This window comes from Corylus avellana, chromosome ca3 (assembly GCF_901000735.1).
Source record: "Corylus avellana chromosome ca3, CavTom2PMs-1.0".
NCBI lineage: Eukaryota > Viridiplantae > Streptophyta > Magnoliopsida > Fagales > Betulaceae > Corylus > Corylus avellana.
Genome location: NC_081543.1, coordinates 10,132,445 through 10,151,620, shown reverse-complemented (window position 1 = coordinate 10,151,620; position 19,176 = coordinate 10,132,445). Strand labels below are relative to the sequence as shown.

Sequence of the window (19,176 nt, the reverse complement as noted above, 5' to 3'; positions counted from 1 at the left end):
ATATGTCCGACTTGAATGACTTTGAGTAACAGATAGTGAGGAAGAGGACATTTTCTTAGAAAATGACGAAGCACGTATCAGTCAAACTAAGGAGCAGACAATGAAATGGTTTCAGTTGTGGTATGAAACAGAGACATCTAAGAATGTTAGGAATATTTCAAATGAGCCGAATGAAGATTATGGCAATAGTGATGGTGGCATCTCGAGTATAGATAGTGATGATATGAGTAAAGGGTCACCGAGACGTGTTAGGAGGAAGTATCATTCATGGATGCCAAAGGCTGACTTGAAAGAGATAGTAGAACTGTATATTGGGCAAGAGTTTGTTGACACCCGCCAGTTTAAGGATGCATTGCAACTTTTTGCTGTTCAAAATTCTTTTGACTATACCTATGTGCGCAATGAGAAAACAAGAATTACCGCCATTTGCAAGAGAACTTGTGGATGGAGAATACATGCATCATGGTCGTATAAGAGAGACTGTTTCCAAATCAAGAGTTACATTAAATAGCACAATTGTGGGACTCACTACTACAACAAGAAGGCATCAATCAAGTGGGCTGCAATTTGATATTTTGACATCTTTCGGGACGAACCGAATTTTATAGCAATTGTATTGAAGGAAATGATCAGAAGGGATTACAATGTTGATATGACTTTGTTGTCTTGTCACCGAGCAAAGAGGATGGCATTGGGTATTTTAACAGGGAAAAAAGGTGAGCAATATAAACATGTGCGAGAGTATGTAAATGCATTAAGGAAGTGGAATCCTGGCACATCAGCTTATATACAACGGGATGACAGATTCTTCCAACGAATGTATGTGTCATTGGCAGCCTGCAAGAGGGGCTACTTGGAGGCGTGTAAACCCATGATTTGTGTCGATGCTTGCTTCTTGAAGAGCGAGTTCAGTGGGCAGCTGCATGTAGCAGTTGCGAGGGATGCAAATGACGACATTTATCTACTAGCATATGTTGTATGTGAGTGTGAAGATCAGTATACATGGACATGGTTTCTGAGTTGTTTATTGGAAGATATTAGCAATCCGCGAGTACACACATGGTCATTCATGTCTGAACGACCAAAGGTATAAATAAGTTGAATATTATGTATCGTTTGTATTTTGTTTGATTAACTATTAAGATGTTTGATTTTGTATTGGTAATTAGGGACTGCTCAATGCCATGGAGGATTTGATGCCTGGTCTAGAGCATCGATTCTGTCTTAGGCATTTGCATGCAAACTTCAAGAGACAAGGGTTCAAGGGCAAGACATACAAAGATGTTTTGGATGGTGCAGCTCGGGCAGCTAATGGGTTGCAATTCAAACACTACTTGTCGGTTATTAGAGGTATGTGTGAAGATGCATTCGACTACATTAGCAATATTGATCCAAGAACAGGGTCAAGGCATGCATTTAGTGATTATAGTAGGGGTGTCAACCCGGTTCGGTTTTTCGGTTTTTGGCCAAAACTGGAATCGGAACCGGGGTACCCCGGTTCTCGGTTTTGGGAAACCGGAACCGGAACCGGGACCCCGATTCCCCGGTTATCAGCCGGTTCCGGTTTTACCTGGTCCGGTAACCGGTTTTTGAAGAAAATTAGTTTTTTGGCTTATTTTAGTATTGGGCCTAAAATAAGCCAATTTTTTTTTCATAAGTTAGCTCACTTTTAAAAAAAATCTGTTAGTCTTTTTTGTCTAAATTAAAGAGGCTTTGTTGTGATTGTTCCAAATAATTAAAAAATAAACCTAAAATAGCCCAAAAATCCTAAAAAAAAGTCATTGTTTTTGTCTATATGGGCCTTAGAATTAAAAATTCAATTTTTTAAAATACCATAAAAATCATTTTAAATTAGGTACATCAAGAAAACATTAAAACAATAAAAAGTAAAAACAAGTATGTAAACAAATCAACATACACAAGAAATAAATACCCCCTTACTACAACAATTCAAAACCCAAAAAAATAAAAAATAAAACAAATATTTAAATAATCTACCAACCAAAAGAAATACACTCACAATAAAAATAGTTCACAAACATATTACAAAGACAATATTACGCAAGCTTAAAAAACCATCAAATCATCCAGCATGTCACACGAGCTTTAGAAATCTTCTAGCTATATCCTGTGAATAAAACAACAAACAAAGTTAAGAATGGTTAATATTAAAATCTTGGCATTTTAATATCATAATATATAAAATGTCAAACTATGAAAACATAGTAAATAATAAAAAGTAATGAATTTATAATCATTTAGTTACCAGGCTCATTATAGCTTTCTATTCCCATAAACTTTTGCAGCTCCTCAATGTTATTTGGGCAGCTCTTTAACTCGTCTTGTGTGCAAATCAAGGCCTTAACTGTAAGTGGGGATAATGAACTCCTAAATGAATCTAATATACGTCCTCCATTGCTGAAGGCAGACTCAGATGCAACAGTGGAAATAGGAATAGCTAATACATCACGGGCTACCTCTGCGAGAATGGGATACTTGGGTGCATTAACCTTCCACCAAAGTAAGATATTAAAATCTTGGGTTGTTGCTTTACACCAATTAGACAAATATCGTTCCACCTCCGACTTACACTCAAAGTCGTTCTCTTTTTGGTGTTGGGAGAACAATTTCAAAAATTTCACATCTTGATCCTCTAAATCTTCATCATCAACATTTGAAAAAGTAGGAGTTGAACTTTGTATACTTATATCAGAGTTAGATAACCCATGCGCCCCATGAAACAAATTGTATTAATCCCACAAATGGTTCAAGAGGGCGTCCACACTCTCCTCAATAAATTTCGCCCAAGCAGCTTCATTGCATCTTCTCAACCAAAATACTAACCCCTTCATCTTGGAACGTGGGTCAAGAACAAATGTCACATACAACAATAAGTTAATCCTCTCCACAATATCCCAATACTTATCATACTTTGTTTCATATCAAAACTTATTGAACTAAGGATAAGATTATCACTACAAATACCATCATTCAAAGTATTTTGAATAATACAAAGTTGAATGAAATATGAGTTGGAGGTGACATTAACTTCAATGTGGCATCATAAAAAGATTTCAAAAACCTCACAAATAGCCTAGCAGTTTCTCACTCAATAGAGCTAGGAGCAACAAAATGCTTACCCTCATCCTCCTCAAGTAGGGCAAAAGCTTTTTCATATTTCTCAGCGGAGCTCAACATTAAGTACGTAGAATTCCATCTTGTTTGAACATCTAGACATACCATCTTCATACATGTAATCTTTTCTAGCTTTATACATGATTTAAACTTTGCCATTCTCGCCGGTGAGGACCTTACAAATTTTATTGCATTCCTTATATTAGAAACACAAGCACCCAATCCTTTCAACCCTTCAGTTACAACAAGATTTAAAATATAAACGGCACACCATACGTGAAGAAATTCACATCCCAAAACGAATAAGGCTTGTTCTTCAACCTCCTTATCATAAACTTGAGCATCGCATCATTGTTTGTAGCATTATCAACAGTAATTGTGAACAAACTATTAATCTCCCACTCCATCATTGTACTCTCCACCAATTTTCCAAGATCATCACCTATATGACTAGAAATCATGCCAAATTTGATTATTTTCTTATGCATTATCCAATCATAATCTATGAAGGTAGCGGTAATAACCATGTAGTTCAAATTTTGAAGAGATATCCATGTATCAGTAGTTATGCAAACTCTTTTACTGTTCAAAACATTTTTCAACTTATTTTTTTCTTCTTCATATAGTTTCATGCAATCTTTTTGTAGAGTATTGCGACTTGGTACAATGAACCTTGGTTCAATTCCATTCATCAATTCTCTAAACCCATCACTCTCCGCATGCCTAAAAGGCAACTCCTCTTTGATGAAATACCGTTCAATCAAATTTCTTAAATAAATCGGATCATACTTCACAAATCCTACTCCTTGATTGCCTTCTATTGCATTCTTAAGTGGCATTTGCAACAAAGTTTGACCTTTGGGTATATTCGATTTTCTAAGTGGAGAGGTCGGACATCTAGTGGTAAGGTGGCTCATCATGCCTAAAGTACCATTTTTTCAGTGACACTCTAACACCTTATTGCAATAATTGCACATTACCTTAGGGTTGTTCTTATCAACTGGTTCTATTTTTTTGAAGTGATCCCATACAACAGACTAATTCACCGATGGTTTTCTGGATAGGTTCATTTGTGATTGCAAGGTATTTGTAGATGAAGTTGGATTGGTTCCAGAATTGTCACATTCCAATTGCATACTAGGACTATTTGTCTCCTCCATCTATTAAAAGTGTTTAGATGTTATACACTAAAGTGAACAATATGTATAAATATTGCAACACACTCAAAAAATTGACTAATAAAGAAATAGTTACTCCATATGTGAAGACAAAAAATCAATTGGTAGATTTTTTCACCAAAGCTCTTAGCCATAGACGAGTTGCATTTATTTATTCCAAGTTAGGATCATATGACATATATTCTCCCACTTGATGCGTAGCGTTAGATTAGGATAAATTATATTTTATCTATTGGTTATTTGATTCAACGCATCTGGAATTACTAATCGACCTAAAAGCATTGAAAAAATCTGCAACACACTCAAACCAATAATAAAATGTACCAAAGAAAAAATTACAAAATCCCAAAGAAAAAACTAGTCACACCAAAATCAAAACTAAATCCGAAATTGCAGCACTAAATCAAAACTAGTCACACCACTCCCACCAAATATGAAACTGCAGCGCCCCAAATTAAACAAGCCCATCACAAATTTAACGAACATGCATGTAAATGAAGTAATAAACACTAAAATTACAAAGTAGAGTAGATTAAAACGTATCAACTAAAACCAAGCAAAACAAAAAAAATTTCATAGATCAGCAGAGAAAATATCAAAGAAACCCATAAATAAAAAGTCTAGACCTGGCTGCTAGTGCTCATTGCTCGGCTGACGCTTGATGGAGCGAGAGATGAGACGAAGCGAGAAAGGGAGGCGAAGCGAGAAATGGAGAAAGAGAGAGGCCGAATGGGTGTGAGAAATGTTTGACATGAAGATACACCAAATGGGTGTTGTACTGTTGTGAAATGCAGATGGGGAAACAAGAAATGGAGAAGTGAAATGAAGAAGAGGAGAAAATGGAGAAGAGGAGTGTGGCGTGATGTGAGAAAGAAGATGAAGGGGAAAGGGGAGAAGTGAGAACTGGAGACCTAAAGTAAACCTAAGCGTAAAAGTATTAAAAAAATATATATATATAAACTCGGTTCCGGTATTTAATAAAATATAAACCCGGTTCCGGTATTCCTGGTAAAAACCAGGTATTGGAACCGGGGTACCCGGTTTTTGGATTTTTCAAACCGGAACCGGGTCCCCGGTAATTTTTGACACTCCTAGATTATAGTTGTAGTGATATATTAATGAACAATACTGCCGAGGGTTTCAATGAGTGGATCCTAGAGGCAAAAGATAAGCATACCTTGGGATGCATGGAATTAATAAGGCGGCAACTAATGGCCAGGTTCGATCAAAAAAGGGTTGGAGCAGAAACTTCAAAAAATTTGATTTGCCCTAAGATTGTGAAAAAATTGGAGAGAAACAAAAATGAGTCAAGAAACTACATTTGCCATTGGAGTAATAGATTGCAGTTTGAGGTCGACCATAGTCATGAGCTTAGGATGATTGTTGATCTAGGGAGAAGAACATGTGGTTGTGGTAGATGGCAACTCAAGAAACTACATGCCCCCATGCAATTTGTGCAATTTATGTACATAGGGAAGCCTCTGAGGAGTATGTTAATGAGTGGTATTCGATAGATACTTTTAGGAAGTCATATGCTCCCAATATATATCTAATACCATCAGCTTACAAAGAGTGGCCTATTGATCATGATGTGAAACCTATACTGCCCCCTATACCAAAAAAACAAAGAGATAGGCCTAGAAAGGTGAGAAGAAGAGGAGATGATGAAAATGAGCCTATTGAAACAACCAAGGTGACTCGTAAGGGGCATGGTGTACGTTGTGGAAATTGTGGTCAAACGGGTCACAATGCTAGGAGTTGCCGCGAACCAGTCAATCCAAACAAGAAGATTTGGCCTAAAAAGGTTGTGAAGGCAAAGCCAAACAATGAAACTAAGGTTAGTTATTTTAACAATTTTATCAAAGTATTAATGTTGTCTTTATTAAAATAGTGAGCGTGTATTTATGACATTGTTTGTTCATATGGTGTAGTGGGGAGGATCACAAGCGGTAGGAGAATCCACCACGACTGTCGATGACATAGGCCCAATTAGCCAACCAATATGGGTGAGTGTTGAATTCAGTATGTCTTTAGTTTCTAATGTCTTTAATTTTAAATATCTATTGTTGATATGGATGTTCATGTCTTTCAGATTGGAGGATCACAAGCGGGAGGACAGTTTAAAGCACGATCACGTTTAGGACAGTTTAGGGCATAGGGGTGTCAATGAGGGCGGTTAGAAACTGTCCACTAACTGCTAACCGCTATAACCGCTATCCGTTAACTGCCTAACCGCTATAACCGCCTAGCGGTTAGTAGTTAGAGGTTATTTGGTTTACTAACCGTAACCGCTAACCGCCTTTTTATATAATATATTTTTATAATTATAATTATAATAATATTTATACATATTACATAATCACTTGATCATTAAATCACAATTTATTTATTTTTAGATAATTAAATCACAATTTGAGTATTAATATATTATCACTATAATTTATATGATTATATCACATGATCAATTGATCATTAAATTATTTGATTACATAATAACAAATTATACATATATAATACGACATAACACATAAGTATACCAATTCATACTAATACAACAATTAAGTATCTAGAGACTTAGTTCCAATGTATGTTATAAACTTATAATTATAAGATCAATACTTAATCAATGTAAATGTATAAGATCAATATTTAATCATATGATTCAATGACAATTCAAATACTTTATTCAAGTTAATCATATTATTAATGTATAATGATAATATGATTCGTATAATATAAAATTAAGTAATTGGCATTAGATTCAATAATGTCTTAAACCACAATTGAAGTATTAATATATTATCATTCTGATTTATATGATTATATAATAACAAATTATACATATATAATATGCCATAAGTCATAAGTATACCAATTCATACTAATACAACACTTAAGTACCTAAAAACTTAGTTCCAATGTATATTATAAACTTATAAGTCTATATATGTTATAAATTATAATTATACATATATGCATATGAATAATATAAATGTATAATATCAATACTTAATCATACGATTTAATGACAATTCAAATACTTTATTCAAGTGAATCATATTATTAATGTATAATGATAATGTGATTCGTATAATATCAAATTAAGTAATTGACATTAGATTAAATAATGTGTTACTTATAAACACAATTGAAGTATTAATATATTATCATTCTAATTTTAGTAATATTATCACTATAATTGATATGATTATATCACATGATGAATTGATCATTAAATCATATGATTATATAATAACAAATAATACATATAATCATATATATCATATGTTTTATTTGAACTTTTTTTATATGTTGTGTTGAACTTTTTTTATATATATTTTTTTTATATGTTGTGACAATTGTGTTGAACTTTTTTTATATGTTGTGTTGAATTTTTTTTTTTCTTATACGTTTTGTGTGTGTGTGTGTGTGTGTGTGTGTTTTTTTAAGTTAACCAGTTATGATTAAGTACAAGTAAATGTAAATTTGGGGTCAAATATTTTTGATTTTTCAATATGGGCTATTTTTATAGCAATTGGGCCTAAGAAGATACTAAAAATACAAAAAACAAATGAGGGTAAAAAATGCTATAGTAGTAAAAAACGCAAAAAAAAAAAGCCCAATTTTGAAAAAGCAGTTAGCGGACAGTTACTTATTTCATTAACCGCTAACTGGCAGTTAGTAAAATCTACTAACCGTTAAGGCGGTTACGGTTAGCGATTATTGCCAATAACCGCTAACTGTAACTGTATTGACACCTCTAATAGGCAACCCAATAGATTATTGGGTTTGCGGATGCTTTTTGATGTTTGGATAGTGGATCAAATATTTTGATATGAAATGGATGTATTTTGGATGTATGTATTTTAGATGAAGTAGATAGTCTATGTTGGAGTTGTTTGGGATGGATGTATTTTGGATGTCAAATTTAAATGTCTCTTGTCGATATGGATGTGCATGTCTTTTAGCTTGGAGGATCCAATATTTTGATATGGGATAGATGTATTTTGGATATATGTATATTGGATGTATGTATTTTAGATGGAGTAGATAGTTTATGTTGGAGTTGTTTGGGATGGATGTATTTTGGATGTCAAATATCATCTAAAGAATCTATGCATGTAGTTGCTTCATTTTGAATCTTGGAAAAGTTGTAATCAACCTTCTGTAAATAAAAAGTTAGAATCACATATTAAGAGAATCCATGCCATCTCTTTGAGATAAAAAAAAAAAACTCGATGCTAACTACTTTCTAACAAAATGACAACAAAATTAGTTTACAACAACATGACAATTTCAGAAAAACCATGTATATATATATATATATATATGTGTGTGTGTGTGTGTGTGTGTGTGTATGGATCTTCTACATCGTCTTACTTGCTCAACAATGTCATGGGTTCAGTTTGGGTTAAGGCAATAGCCAATATAGCTGCCTTCCTGCAAACAGTCATCGCTTTGCATGTACTTATCTATGATTCCCCATTTCGCTTTCAAAAAATTTGTTATCATTTCCTTATGAGAAATGCTATTGAAGAGACTCCTATATGATTGCCGTATAACTGAAATGACATGGCTATAAAAAAGTTTATTGACACGTTATTCTAGTTGTATGATAGATTGACAGTCGTATAACAGTTTACTAAATAACATTACTCTTTTCTTTTTGTTACACTAACCTAATATAAGCGTTATCTGCTGCTTGTAGATACTTGCAAGTCCAATGTATGAGTTTTTGGATACCAAGTATGGGATTAAAGGAAGTGTAATGTCATTTCACAACTTGTCATTCAGAGCTGCTGTAAGAGGCGGCTACCTTGCTATTAACACGCTAGTGGCGGCTCTTCTGCCTTTCCTCGGAGATTTCATGAGCCTCACCGGGGCAATCAGCACATTTCCTTTGACTTTTATCCTTGCAAACCACATGTATCTAGTGGCAAAGAAGAACAAACTCACTTCTTTACAGAAGCTTTGGCATTGGCTCAATGTTTGTTTCTTTGGCTTTATGTCCGTTGCAGCAGCAATTGCAGCCCTGAGGCTCATTGCCGTAGATTCCAAAACATATCATGTTTTTGCAGATTTATGATGAAGCCTTTTCTTCTAGTATTCCTTTTCTTCTTCTCTCTTTTTATTTTTTATTTTATTTTTATTTAAATTTTTCCCATGATTGTAATTTTCCCAATCCATATTTTGGGGTTACATTGTTTTATTCGGCTTAAAGCTTCAAGCATAGAATAATGTATACCCTATTTATTTAAATATGATTCTTGTCCCATTTGTTAGGCTTAAAGCATTTCACTGTCGATGTAGGTTATAGATCAAACCATATAATTTTTGTCTCTATTTCTCTTCTTCCATCTCTTTAGTTTATGACAAGTTTCTTCATATGCTATCAGAGCAAAATACCTTATTTCCTGTGAGAGGCCATTTACACCTTCCCTCTCTCTCTCTCTCTTGGTCGGATATTTCTTTCTCTGTTGAATTTAAAATTTTCGATAGACAATTTAAAAAGATAAAGAAATGCCCCAGTCGTTTAAGCAATTTAATTTTAGTTTCAAAGATTCATTTAATTATCTACCTAAAAGAAAATTAATTTAAGCACCATGTTGCACAAGGCACAATATTTATCACGATGAGAAGTACTTGTTCATCATACCAATTCATCTGGAAGGGTGACAAGTTCCATTAATGAATAACAGCACTAAATGCTGCATATAGTCAGAAAGTTAATTCATGAATTGTAAGGGAGGAACTTGTGTCACCACCAACAGAGACTAAAGCATGTGCTGCATCCATCGTTTACACCTTGGCAAACAGTAACAGCAAAAAGTCAAAGTTCCCACACCATTGAATCATAAACTGCAAAAGCTATTTCAACAAAATACAAAAACCACTCTAACATTCAACCAAATTCACAATATCTTCATTCCCCAACTAATCATATAAAAGGGCCATTTCCAAAAAAAGAGTTTCTTGATTTTTCTAAACCTCCTCCCCCTACACCCCCCAAGAAGAAGATGAAGAGAAAATTCTTCAGCCTTCCAGAAGGAAAATGTCTTTTTTGTAGAGTCCCATCCATCACAAAACTTAATGAAATCTGCAATCATTCAGAAACAAAATCATATAAATCCTCTCATCAGTAAATACTTTAATCATCACAGGACAAGGAAACTATAAATGACAACGTTTTTATAGCATACGAGTCAGAAAAGGACAAACCTGCAAAAGAAAGGGGTCAATGGGAAGGCGGGGAAGAAAAGGTAATAAGTCAAGCTAACCTATAAAAGACTCCAAAGGAGCTGCTTCTCTCTTGGTTAAAGAATCTTCCCATCCAAGAAAAGGAAAAAAATGTGTAACCATCATTACTCTGGAGAGCGTGGTTCTTTCTTATTCCTTAACCTCTTTTGGAAGGGGGTAGAAACAGGAAGGTTCAGTCAAAGATTTTACAACTGGTTGTTGTTATCATCATTAATGTGAGACACATATTTTGTCTTTGTTTAACAAATTGTGCTTTTGGTATATTGCTGTTAATGCGATAAATTCACCCTGAAGGAATTTCTGTTCCTGTTTAAATTCGAATTAAACACCATTCAAGCACCAATGCATAGTCTCACTTATAAGGAAAACTAAGCTCAAAAAATCAGCAGTGTGCAGAACAAAATATACTGTCACCATAGTTTAAACAAAAGCTACCCAGAGGAAAGTCATACAATACAAGTCTGCTTGTATTAAGAGAGACCAGCTCTCAATTTCAGAAAATAATTTACATCCTATTTGTATTTGACAATCGACAGAAATTCTGTTTTCATGAAACATAAAATATCCTTGCTCCTTCAGTAGTAACATAAGGGTGAAAATTTGTTCTAGTCATACTTGATTAAACAGAAAATCCAAACTATTATAAAAACATATCTTACCTTGTGTGGTGTCATCCAGACACCAACTTTACAACGATGCAGATGAAGTTTAGCAGTATGAGAGGAACTCTCAAGTACTGGGTTGCATAAATGAGACCTATTAGTTGCCCCTTAAATGATTTGGTCGTGCCCCCTGAGAATTCTGAGAAGCTCAACCCTCTATGTGCCAGGAAGCGGTCCTCATTTAATATTGCCAATGCATTTGCAAGAAGTAGACATCCCTCCAATAATGTCCACAAACCCATTTTCCTGTATGATGAAATAGTTATTATGCAAAACCATAATGGAGTTCAATTTGAAGGCAATCTTCACCCTGGCCTTCATCCCTCTTGTATTTTATACATAAAACTGCTAGAGAAGAGGATTGCAAAATATCTTCTCCGCATCCATTTAACAGACATGACAGAAAGGACATGAATCCTAACATTGTTTATTTTGACAACACATTCTTTACAAGTGATACAAGTGGATGATGTCAAAGTTGCAAAGTGCGCACATAAAAGCCCAAAGGAAACTTCAGCAATATAACAGTCTGAATACAGCTGCCAAGTTGTCACTCCACCCTCCATAAGTCGGTTCAAATCCATGCTGTAGACATGAGATGATAGGAATTGTGTACTCATCATGGTGTCATGCAAATGCACTAGTTAAGCATGTTTCTCCATTGGATGCGAAAGAGTTCAGAAACAAATTTGACCATTTAACCCGTAAAACACACAATAAACTCACATTTTAGCAAGAGTAACTTGTGTAGTTCTTGAATTTCCTAACCTTCATGTACTGAAAAATATCACATTCTCCCGGTGCCAGGACCAAACTCATTTCTGAATTAAACTAAACGGACCAATAGACCATTTGTTTTTCTCAAAGATGTCGAGGAAAGAAGAAATCTGTCCATGTTCATAATCAGACTGCTCACCATTATACCTAGGAGTGTAAACGAGCGGAGCTTGGCTTGTCCGGGCTCGGCTCGTTTGCTTTGAGGCCAGGCTCGAGCTCGACATGAGCCTAGAAATGTTGCTCGAGCTCGGCTCGATAGGGTTGGAACCCTGTTCGAGCTCGAGCTCGTCCATTTTGGTCGAGCTTGAGCTCAAGCTCGATTAATTTTGGGATGTATATGTACATGCATTTGGCAAAAATGATTCAATCCTAGAATTCAATATTATGTGAAAGACCAACACCCATCTGTTTAATAAGACGAAGATACTTTTTCTGCTCTAATTTCATCAAACACAAACCATAATTCAGTAAAAAACGAAACCCCAATACCTATCTATCCAAAAATATTTACACATTTTTCTGGGCAACCAAACAAACACATCAGACGGCAAAACCCCAAACCACCCACCACCCAAGAAGAAACGGAGAAAAGAAAAACCCAAAAAGAAAAGAAAAACCCACAAATCTTATCACCTCCTCCGCCTCCGATCCGCGGCGTACTGCGAGAGTGAAACGACCTCCGAGAGCGGCGTGGACAGCGAGGTTGGCAGCTGCAAGTTCCTGGAAACCGGGCACGAGCCGTTCAGCTTCAGCCAGGCGTCGAGGTGTGTGGTTGCTGCGGTGGTGGTGGTGGTTGCTGTTGGGGGCATTGGGAGAGTGGTAGGAGCGGCAACAAAGAAAGGAGGCGAAGAGGATGATGGAGAGTTTGTGAGAGATCTGTCGAGAGAATGGAGAGATCTGATAGAGATTTAGGTTAAATTTGGGTTCTTTAATTTGCAACCGTTGGATTTGGAAAAATAATTAAATTTTAAATATTAACGGTTTGATTCGTTTTACTAAAAGCTTATCCCATGTGGCTGTCTCTACTTAGATCTGGTGCGCTTAAGCTTGCCTTGTTTGTTTGATCTAATCTGACGAGTAATATTAAATGTTGAAAACGTATATATAATCAACGGATCATATTGAACAAGCACACCAGATCTAAGTAGAGACAGCCACATGGGCTAAGCTTTTGGTAAAACGAATCAAACCGTTAATATTTAAATTTTAATTATTTTTCAGAATCCAACGGTTGCAAATTAGAGAACCCAAATTTAACCTAAATCTATCATCTTTGATCTCTCCTTTCTGTCGACTCTCCTCTCAGTCTCCACCATCCTCCTCGCCTCCTATCTCTGTTGCCGCTCCCACCACTCCCCCAGTGCCCCCAACAGCAACCACCACCACCACCGCAGCAACCACACACCTCGACGCCTGGCTGAAGCTGAACGGCTCGTGCCCGGTTTCCAGGAACTTGCCGCTGCCAACCCCGCTGTCCACGCCGCTCTCGGAGGTCGTTTCACTCTCGCAGTACGCCGCGGATCGGAGGCGGAGGAGGTGATAAGATTTGTGGGTTTTTCTTTTCTTTTTGGGTTTTTTTTTTTCTCCGTTTCCTCTTGGGTGGTTTGGGGTTTTGCCGTTTGATGTGTTTCTTTGGTTGCCCAGAAAAATGTGTAAATATTTTTGGATAGATAGGTATTGGGGTTTCTGTTTTTTACTGACTTATGGTTTGTGTTTGATGAAATTAGAGCAGAAAAAGTATCTTCGTCTTATTAAACAGATGAGTGTTGGTCTTTCACATAATATTGAATTCTAGGATTGAATCATTTTTGCCAAATGCATGTACATATACATCCCAAAATTAATCGAGCTCGAGCTCGACCAAAATAGACGAGCTCTAGCTTGAACAGGGTTCCAACCCTATCGAGCCGAGCTCGAGCTTGAGCCTGGCCTCAAAGTAAACGAGCTGAGCCCGGACAAGCCAAGCTCGCCCAAACTCGGCTCGTTTACAGCCCTAGGACTCATAGTGGATCAAAATGAAAAATAATTCATGATTTTAATAAGGGTTGATCCAATGACAGGTTGACACTGCCAAGTCAATAGGGTAGTGGTGAGATAGAAGTATAGTTTTTAACATTACTCTTAGAAACCATGCTTTTATCCCACCAGTATCTTACCCTACTGACGTAATAGTGCCAATCAGCTCTTGAAATTTCTTTTTTAACAATGTTTGATCCAAAGACTGATTGGCACTACTATAGGATAAACTTTAACAAAAAACCCTGATTTGTAACTGCTCAAGACAGCATCTTATCACTGTCATTGGAAATTGCTGATAATACACAACACACAACATCTTTCAATTTCAACAATTAGGTCCATAGGTTTCCCTTTGGTTTCAAATAGGTCTCTTTGTTAACTTACTGTCTTGTGCCTACTGGACGTTCTACATGGTACAATAAGTTTAAATTACAAATATACTCTAAATAAAGAATATGTTTTTAATTTCCCGTCAAAATATTTTAATGTAATCACCTTGTATTTTTGTGAACATTATTAACCGTTAATTTTATAAGGGCTCAAAAATTTTCTCAGCTACCAAGCGGAGAAATTGGTTTTGGGTTCTAGAAAACTTGATCAGTATGTGCGATAGTTAGGTCTTGATTCTAGGAATCTCTGTTAACCACCCACTTTTGTACATTGGAAACTCTTGCCCATTGATTAACCACTTACGGTTTGGAAGGTGCTTAAAAAAAATATAATTTTCTGTCATATATTTCTCAAAAAAATTATATTGATTCTGAAATTGCTCACTAACGTTAAATTGGTATGATAATTATCAAAGATAATGATAAGAAGATTTTGTTGAGGTTAGGTAATTAACAAGATCTCTTCGCAAACTTATCGACAAAGCCATGACGCTGTCAGACGAGGAAATCAATAGGCTTTTTAGGATTCGAAGAACGGTGATGCAAATGTTGAAGGACCGGGGTTATTTTGTTGGGGACTTTGAGATTGACATGACCAAAGAGCAGTTCAAGGATAAGTACGGTGAGAACATGAAAAGGGAAGATCTTGTTATCAATAAAGCCAAGCGAAACGATAGCTCTGATCAGGTATTTATTCGATTCCATTTTCTGCTGCTTCTTTTTTTCTGTATTTGACTGTGCTTCTGTGATTCTTGTTAATGTATTTGATTGATTCTTTTTGTTGCCGTAGCAGTGGCATTATACTGTTTTGCTTGAAGTAAATGTGACTGAGAGGCTCTGCTTCTTTTCACCCTTTGATTATTGGGTACGTGGAGTTTAATGTGGGGTTGATAGTTGATCACAAAGAGATTTTACACTAAAGGGTTGAAGGGAAATCACAGGAAACTGTACTGCTGCGAGTCTGTATATTTTATGATGTAGTCAAGTGAAAACCCTGTTGATGACCTGGAATGCTCAGGTGGTTTCCCCGTTTCCCATGGCATATAGTGCAATTCAAATTTTTCATGGTGTGGACGATGTGATATGTGGAAGATTGTGGCTCTAATGGTGTTTTCTTGGTTGAATTTGTGGATTTCCGATAGATCTTGTTTATTAGTTTGGTCTGCTTCCAGTATAGTTTAAAATTTTCCTTGTGCAAAATTTCCTCATACTTGCCTTTTCTTTTTCATCATAAGGGCATTCATATGTTTATTGTCATTGATGTAACTGTTGCTATATTTCTTCTGGGATTAGGGAAAGTAGAGCTAGATCAATTTTTGTATGACACAATTGTTCTCTGTTCATAGTTCTTTACAAAGATATGCTTAGACAGTACGAAGCATGCTGCCCATGTATTCTTCTCTCCATGCTTTTGTTTGTCTTCTTATTGGTTGTTTCTTGTATGTCAGATATATGTTTTCTTCCCTGAGGAACCGAAGGTTGGTGTTAAGACAATGAAGACTTACTCTCAACGCATGAAGGCAGAGAATGTTTACAAAGCAATCTTGGTGGTTCAACAAAGTTTGACTCCCTTTGCTAAGAGCTCCATAAATGAGATTTCTTCAAAATTCCAATTGGATGTTTTCCAGGTGAAACTGATTGCTTTGATGATATTGAAGAACAAAATTGTGGCTGTTGATTTTTGTCTAGCATCTTGCATATTTGTTGTTTTACCCAAGGATTCTTCGTAGCATAGTACATCAGGGCATTGTGATGGCTGCTTAATTTACACATCTCCCTAGGGTCTTTGAGGTTCTGATGGTTTATCTATTTAAGTGAACGTGAAGATCATACTAATTTGAATGATCAAAACTTGATAATGGTTAGATAGGAAGTCTAAGTTCATCTGATTAATAAAATGCGTTTTACTGTAAACATTACACTTGAATGTTTATTCAACCAGTCACCCATTCTTACAACTTGATGGTTGAAGAAATTTGGTCAAAATATATGTGGAAAGAAATATTGTCTTTGTTGTAATATTTACTTTTGTTTTAAACGGATTTATCATCATCATCAATTTGAAGAGGTGGTTCTATTCTAAATGTGACAAAGTAACTGGGACATCTTTATGACATATGAACCATTGCTTTTACGACTGTGAGGCGTTACTCAATGGGATTTGCTTGATATCTGTGGCACATTCAACTGCAGCTTGGTGTAAATTTTTCTCTGATTCTGATCTTGATCTTACATCATTATGCAGCAACAATAATTACATATTCAGTTATTGGCATGCATTATTTCCTGAAATTAGTGGAAGATAATAAATTTTTTGTTTTCTTTTCGATTTTTCACTAATTGCACCATTTATACAGGAGGCAGAGTTGTTTGTAAACATTAAAGAGCATGTTCTTGTTCCTGAGCATCAGGTGCTTACAAGTGAGGAGAAGAAAACTTTGCTGGAGAGGTACACGGTGAAAGAAACACAGGTCAGTGGATGTTAAAACTGCACTTATAAATTGTAAAAGTTTGGAAAATACTGGGAGTAACATTTTTTAGTGTCTAAAAGATTGGTTGCTTGGACCAGATGTTTGTTTAATCGAAAGATTACTGTTACACAAAATCTATCATTGAGGGTCAACTTTGTGCTAGAAATTGGTCAACATTTTTTTTTTTTTTTTTTGTCTCTTTTCAATTGTATCTTGTGTTGGGATGTCAGTCTTCTGAATGCATATTTTGTTTTGCATTTCTGTTGCAAATCCCATCAGATTCTGACATTTTACTGTGTCTGTCTTGTGGGTAAACTGAGTTCAGCTGCCTCGTATTCAACTGAATGATCCGGTCGCAAAATATTATGGGCTGAAGCGTGGACAAGTCGTGAAGATAATCCGGCCAAGTGAGACTGCAGGCCGATACGTCACGTACCGTTATGTTGTATAGGAAGGTGTTGCAACCGGACTTGAGTGGAAAGTGTTCATTGCCCCTGTCCAAATGGCCATAGAACCAAAGTCTTTAACAATTTACTAATTTTTTGTGCTAATATTAAGGTCAACTGTATATAAACATTTGGGTTGATGCAAATGTTTCTATCTGGGTTAGGGGTGAGGATTGGGAGGATTTTGTGTCCTTTTTATTCTTATTTAGTGAAATTTTTGGTTACCAAAATTAATGTGATTTATTTTTCTTCTAGTGTTGGCCAGGGTATTACATGAAATGGTGCCCTTGTAGACACGTTAACTTTATATGATTATTGAAAGCTTAAAAGTAAAGAATGAGCATGTATGAGGTGGAACAATATTCTAATGAAAGTAAACCATATTTGAATGGAAGTTTTAAGACGTTTGGTCTAGGAATTAGCATGGTATTGGTATAGGATTGTAATACAATTGACTTTCTAATTTGGATTAAGTATGTTTTGATTGGAACAAGTGTGAAAAAATGATATAAATCTTGGATAGAAATTACTCTTGAAAATTGGCTTGTAGGAGGAGTGTTTAAAAGCTTATATACACGTGGTTAAAATTATACTTAGTCATTTGAAATACTTAGAATTGTAATATACTACCATGCTCTGCAATTGACATTAACAGCAGCCTAGGCTATCTCATAGATCGCCTCATTCTTGACTCGAGCCTATGGTGTGGAATCTGGCTCTAATATCAAATAATATAAATTTTAGATAAAATTCACTTTTAAATGCCAGCTTCCAAGGAGAGGGTGTTTAAGAGCTTATGTAAACATAGTTTAAATTATACTTAAGCTATGTGGGATCTTAGTGTGGGTTTAAGGAGAAAATGAGCTCTCTTGCGGTCTATTCTTAGGAAGAGATAACATATTTAGTTTAAGCGCGTTGTTTGAATTTATTAGAATGTTATATTACTAATTAACTTCTGTTAGTTTTGTTTTCATAGTTTAGACAACCTTAACTTGTATATCTAGATTTTTGGGTTTAATATTGTAGGGTTTTAAGTTTCTAAGATTAATGATAAATGAGTCGCTTAACATTAATGGACGTACTTGTTGTGCATGAATGTTATATTGTGAATTAGGACTATGTTAAGCTTGATAAAGAGAATCTTAGGTCGGGTTAGATTAAGTAAAGCTTGGACTTTTGTTAGACACAGATTCTGCTCGATTACTGAAAATTTGGTAAGGTTACTGAAATGATCGGCATCATAACCAAATGTTCAAATGTTAGGCAAAAACAAAAGGCAGCTCACAACCCAAGAAGGGTGCCTCGCCCGGCTCACCGCCATCCCTCCATCCCTTTTTTTCCTTTTTTTTTTTTTGCATTTTCTTCTCCTTTCTTTTGATAATAAATATAACTGCAATTTCATATAGGCTGTTAATAACGAAAAATAAATAAGGAGCTACAAAATAATAGAAACTAGATAACCGATTTGAAAAAGACCTAAACCACACGGATCAATATAGTAATTTCCTCTTAAAGGAAAATATAAAATCAAATAGATGGTGAAATTCGTTCTACTAATAACATTCAAAGAACAACCAAATCCCTTCTGTGATATTGAAAAAACGCTTGAAGTTTGAACACTCTTTGAAAGCATTGAACTATTTAAAATAACAAACTGAGCTTAAATACAAATGACAGTAGTAACCATCAAGAAGAAGAGCCACTATTGGGTCCCTTCAATCTCCCCAACAAAGTAACTGCTACTAAAACTAAGTTCATACACTATCCAATAGTTAAGATGCACAAATCATGGAAGAGAAGGCATAAAAGTAATAAAGCTACTAATGCTGTTGGGCATTTGC

At 35.5% G+C, this 19,176-nt stretch overlaps 2 protein-coding genes across 3 annotated transcripts; one reads left to right on the top strand and one right to left on the bottom strand.

Moving 5' to 3' along the window:
- Positions 1-9,972: 9,972 nt before the first annotated feature.
- LOC132174959 (uncharacterized) lies at positions 9,973-12,879 on the bottom strand. Its single transcript, XM_059586730.1, has 3 exons — positions 12,644-12,879; positions 11,231-11,479; positions 9,973-10,410 (listed from the first exon to the last, which is right to left on the bottom strand). The coding sequence occupies exons 1-2, from the start codon at positions 12,817-12,819 to the stop codon at positions 11,242-11,244; spliced, it is 414 nt and encodes a 137-aa protein (XP_059442713.1). The 5' UTR covers positions 12,820-12,879; the 3' UTR covers positions 9,973-10,410; positions 11,231-11,241.
- Positions 12,880-13,255: 376 nt separating this feature from the next.
- On the top strand, positions 13,256-17,589 carry LOC132176208 (DNA-directed RNA polymerases II and IV subunit 5A-like). 2 transcript variants are annotated; one of them, XM_059588345.1, is made up of 5 exons: positions 13,256-13,546; positions 14,865-15,105; positions 15,867-16,046; positions 16,776-16,889; positions 17,215-17,589. In XM_059588345.1, exons 2-5 carry the CDS (start codon positions 14,905-14,907, stop codon positions 17,338-17,340), a joined length of 621 nt encoding a protein of 206 aa, XP_059444328.1. In that variant the 5' UTR covers positions 13,256-13,546; positions 14,865-14,904; the 3' UTR covers positions 17,341-17,589. The 2 variants fall into 2 exon arrangements, with proteins under 2 accessions (XP_059444328.1, XP_059444329.1); XM_059588346.1 differs by having other exon boundaries at positions 13,256-13,558.
- Positions 17,590-19,176: the final 1,587 nt, after the last annotated feature.

Coding starts and splice junctions, on each gene's coding strand:
- LOC132174959 (XM_059586730.1), bottom strand. CDS start 12,819: ATGCCCCCAACAGCAACCACCACCACCACCGCAGCAACCACACACCTC. Junction 11,480..12,643: donor GCGGATCGGAGGCGGAGGAG/GTGATAAGATTT, acceptor TTCATCATACAG/GAAAATGGGTTTGTGGACAT.
- LOC132176208 (XM_059588345.1), top strand. CDS start 14,905: ATGACGCTGTCAGACGAGGAAATCAATAGGCTTTTTAGGATTCGAAGA. Junction 15,106..15,866: donor GAAACGATAGCTCTGATCAG/GTATTTATTCGA, acceptor CTTGTATGTCAG/ATATATGTTTTCTTCCCTGA. Junction 16,890..17,214: donor ACACGGTGAAAGAAACACAG/GTCAGTGGATGT, acceptor AACTGAGTTCAG/CTGCCTCGTATTCAACTGAA.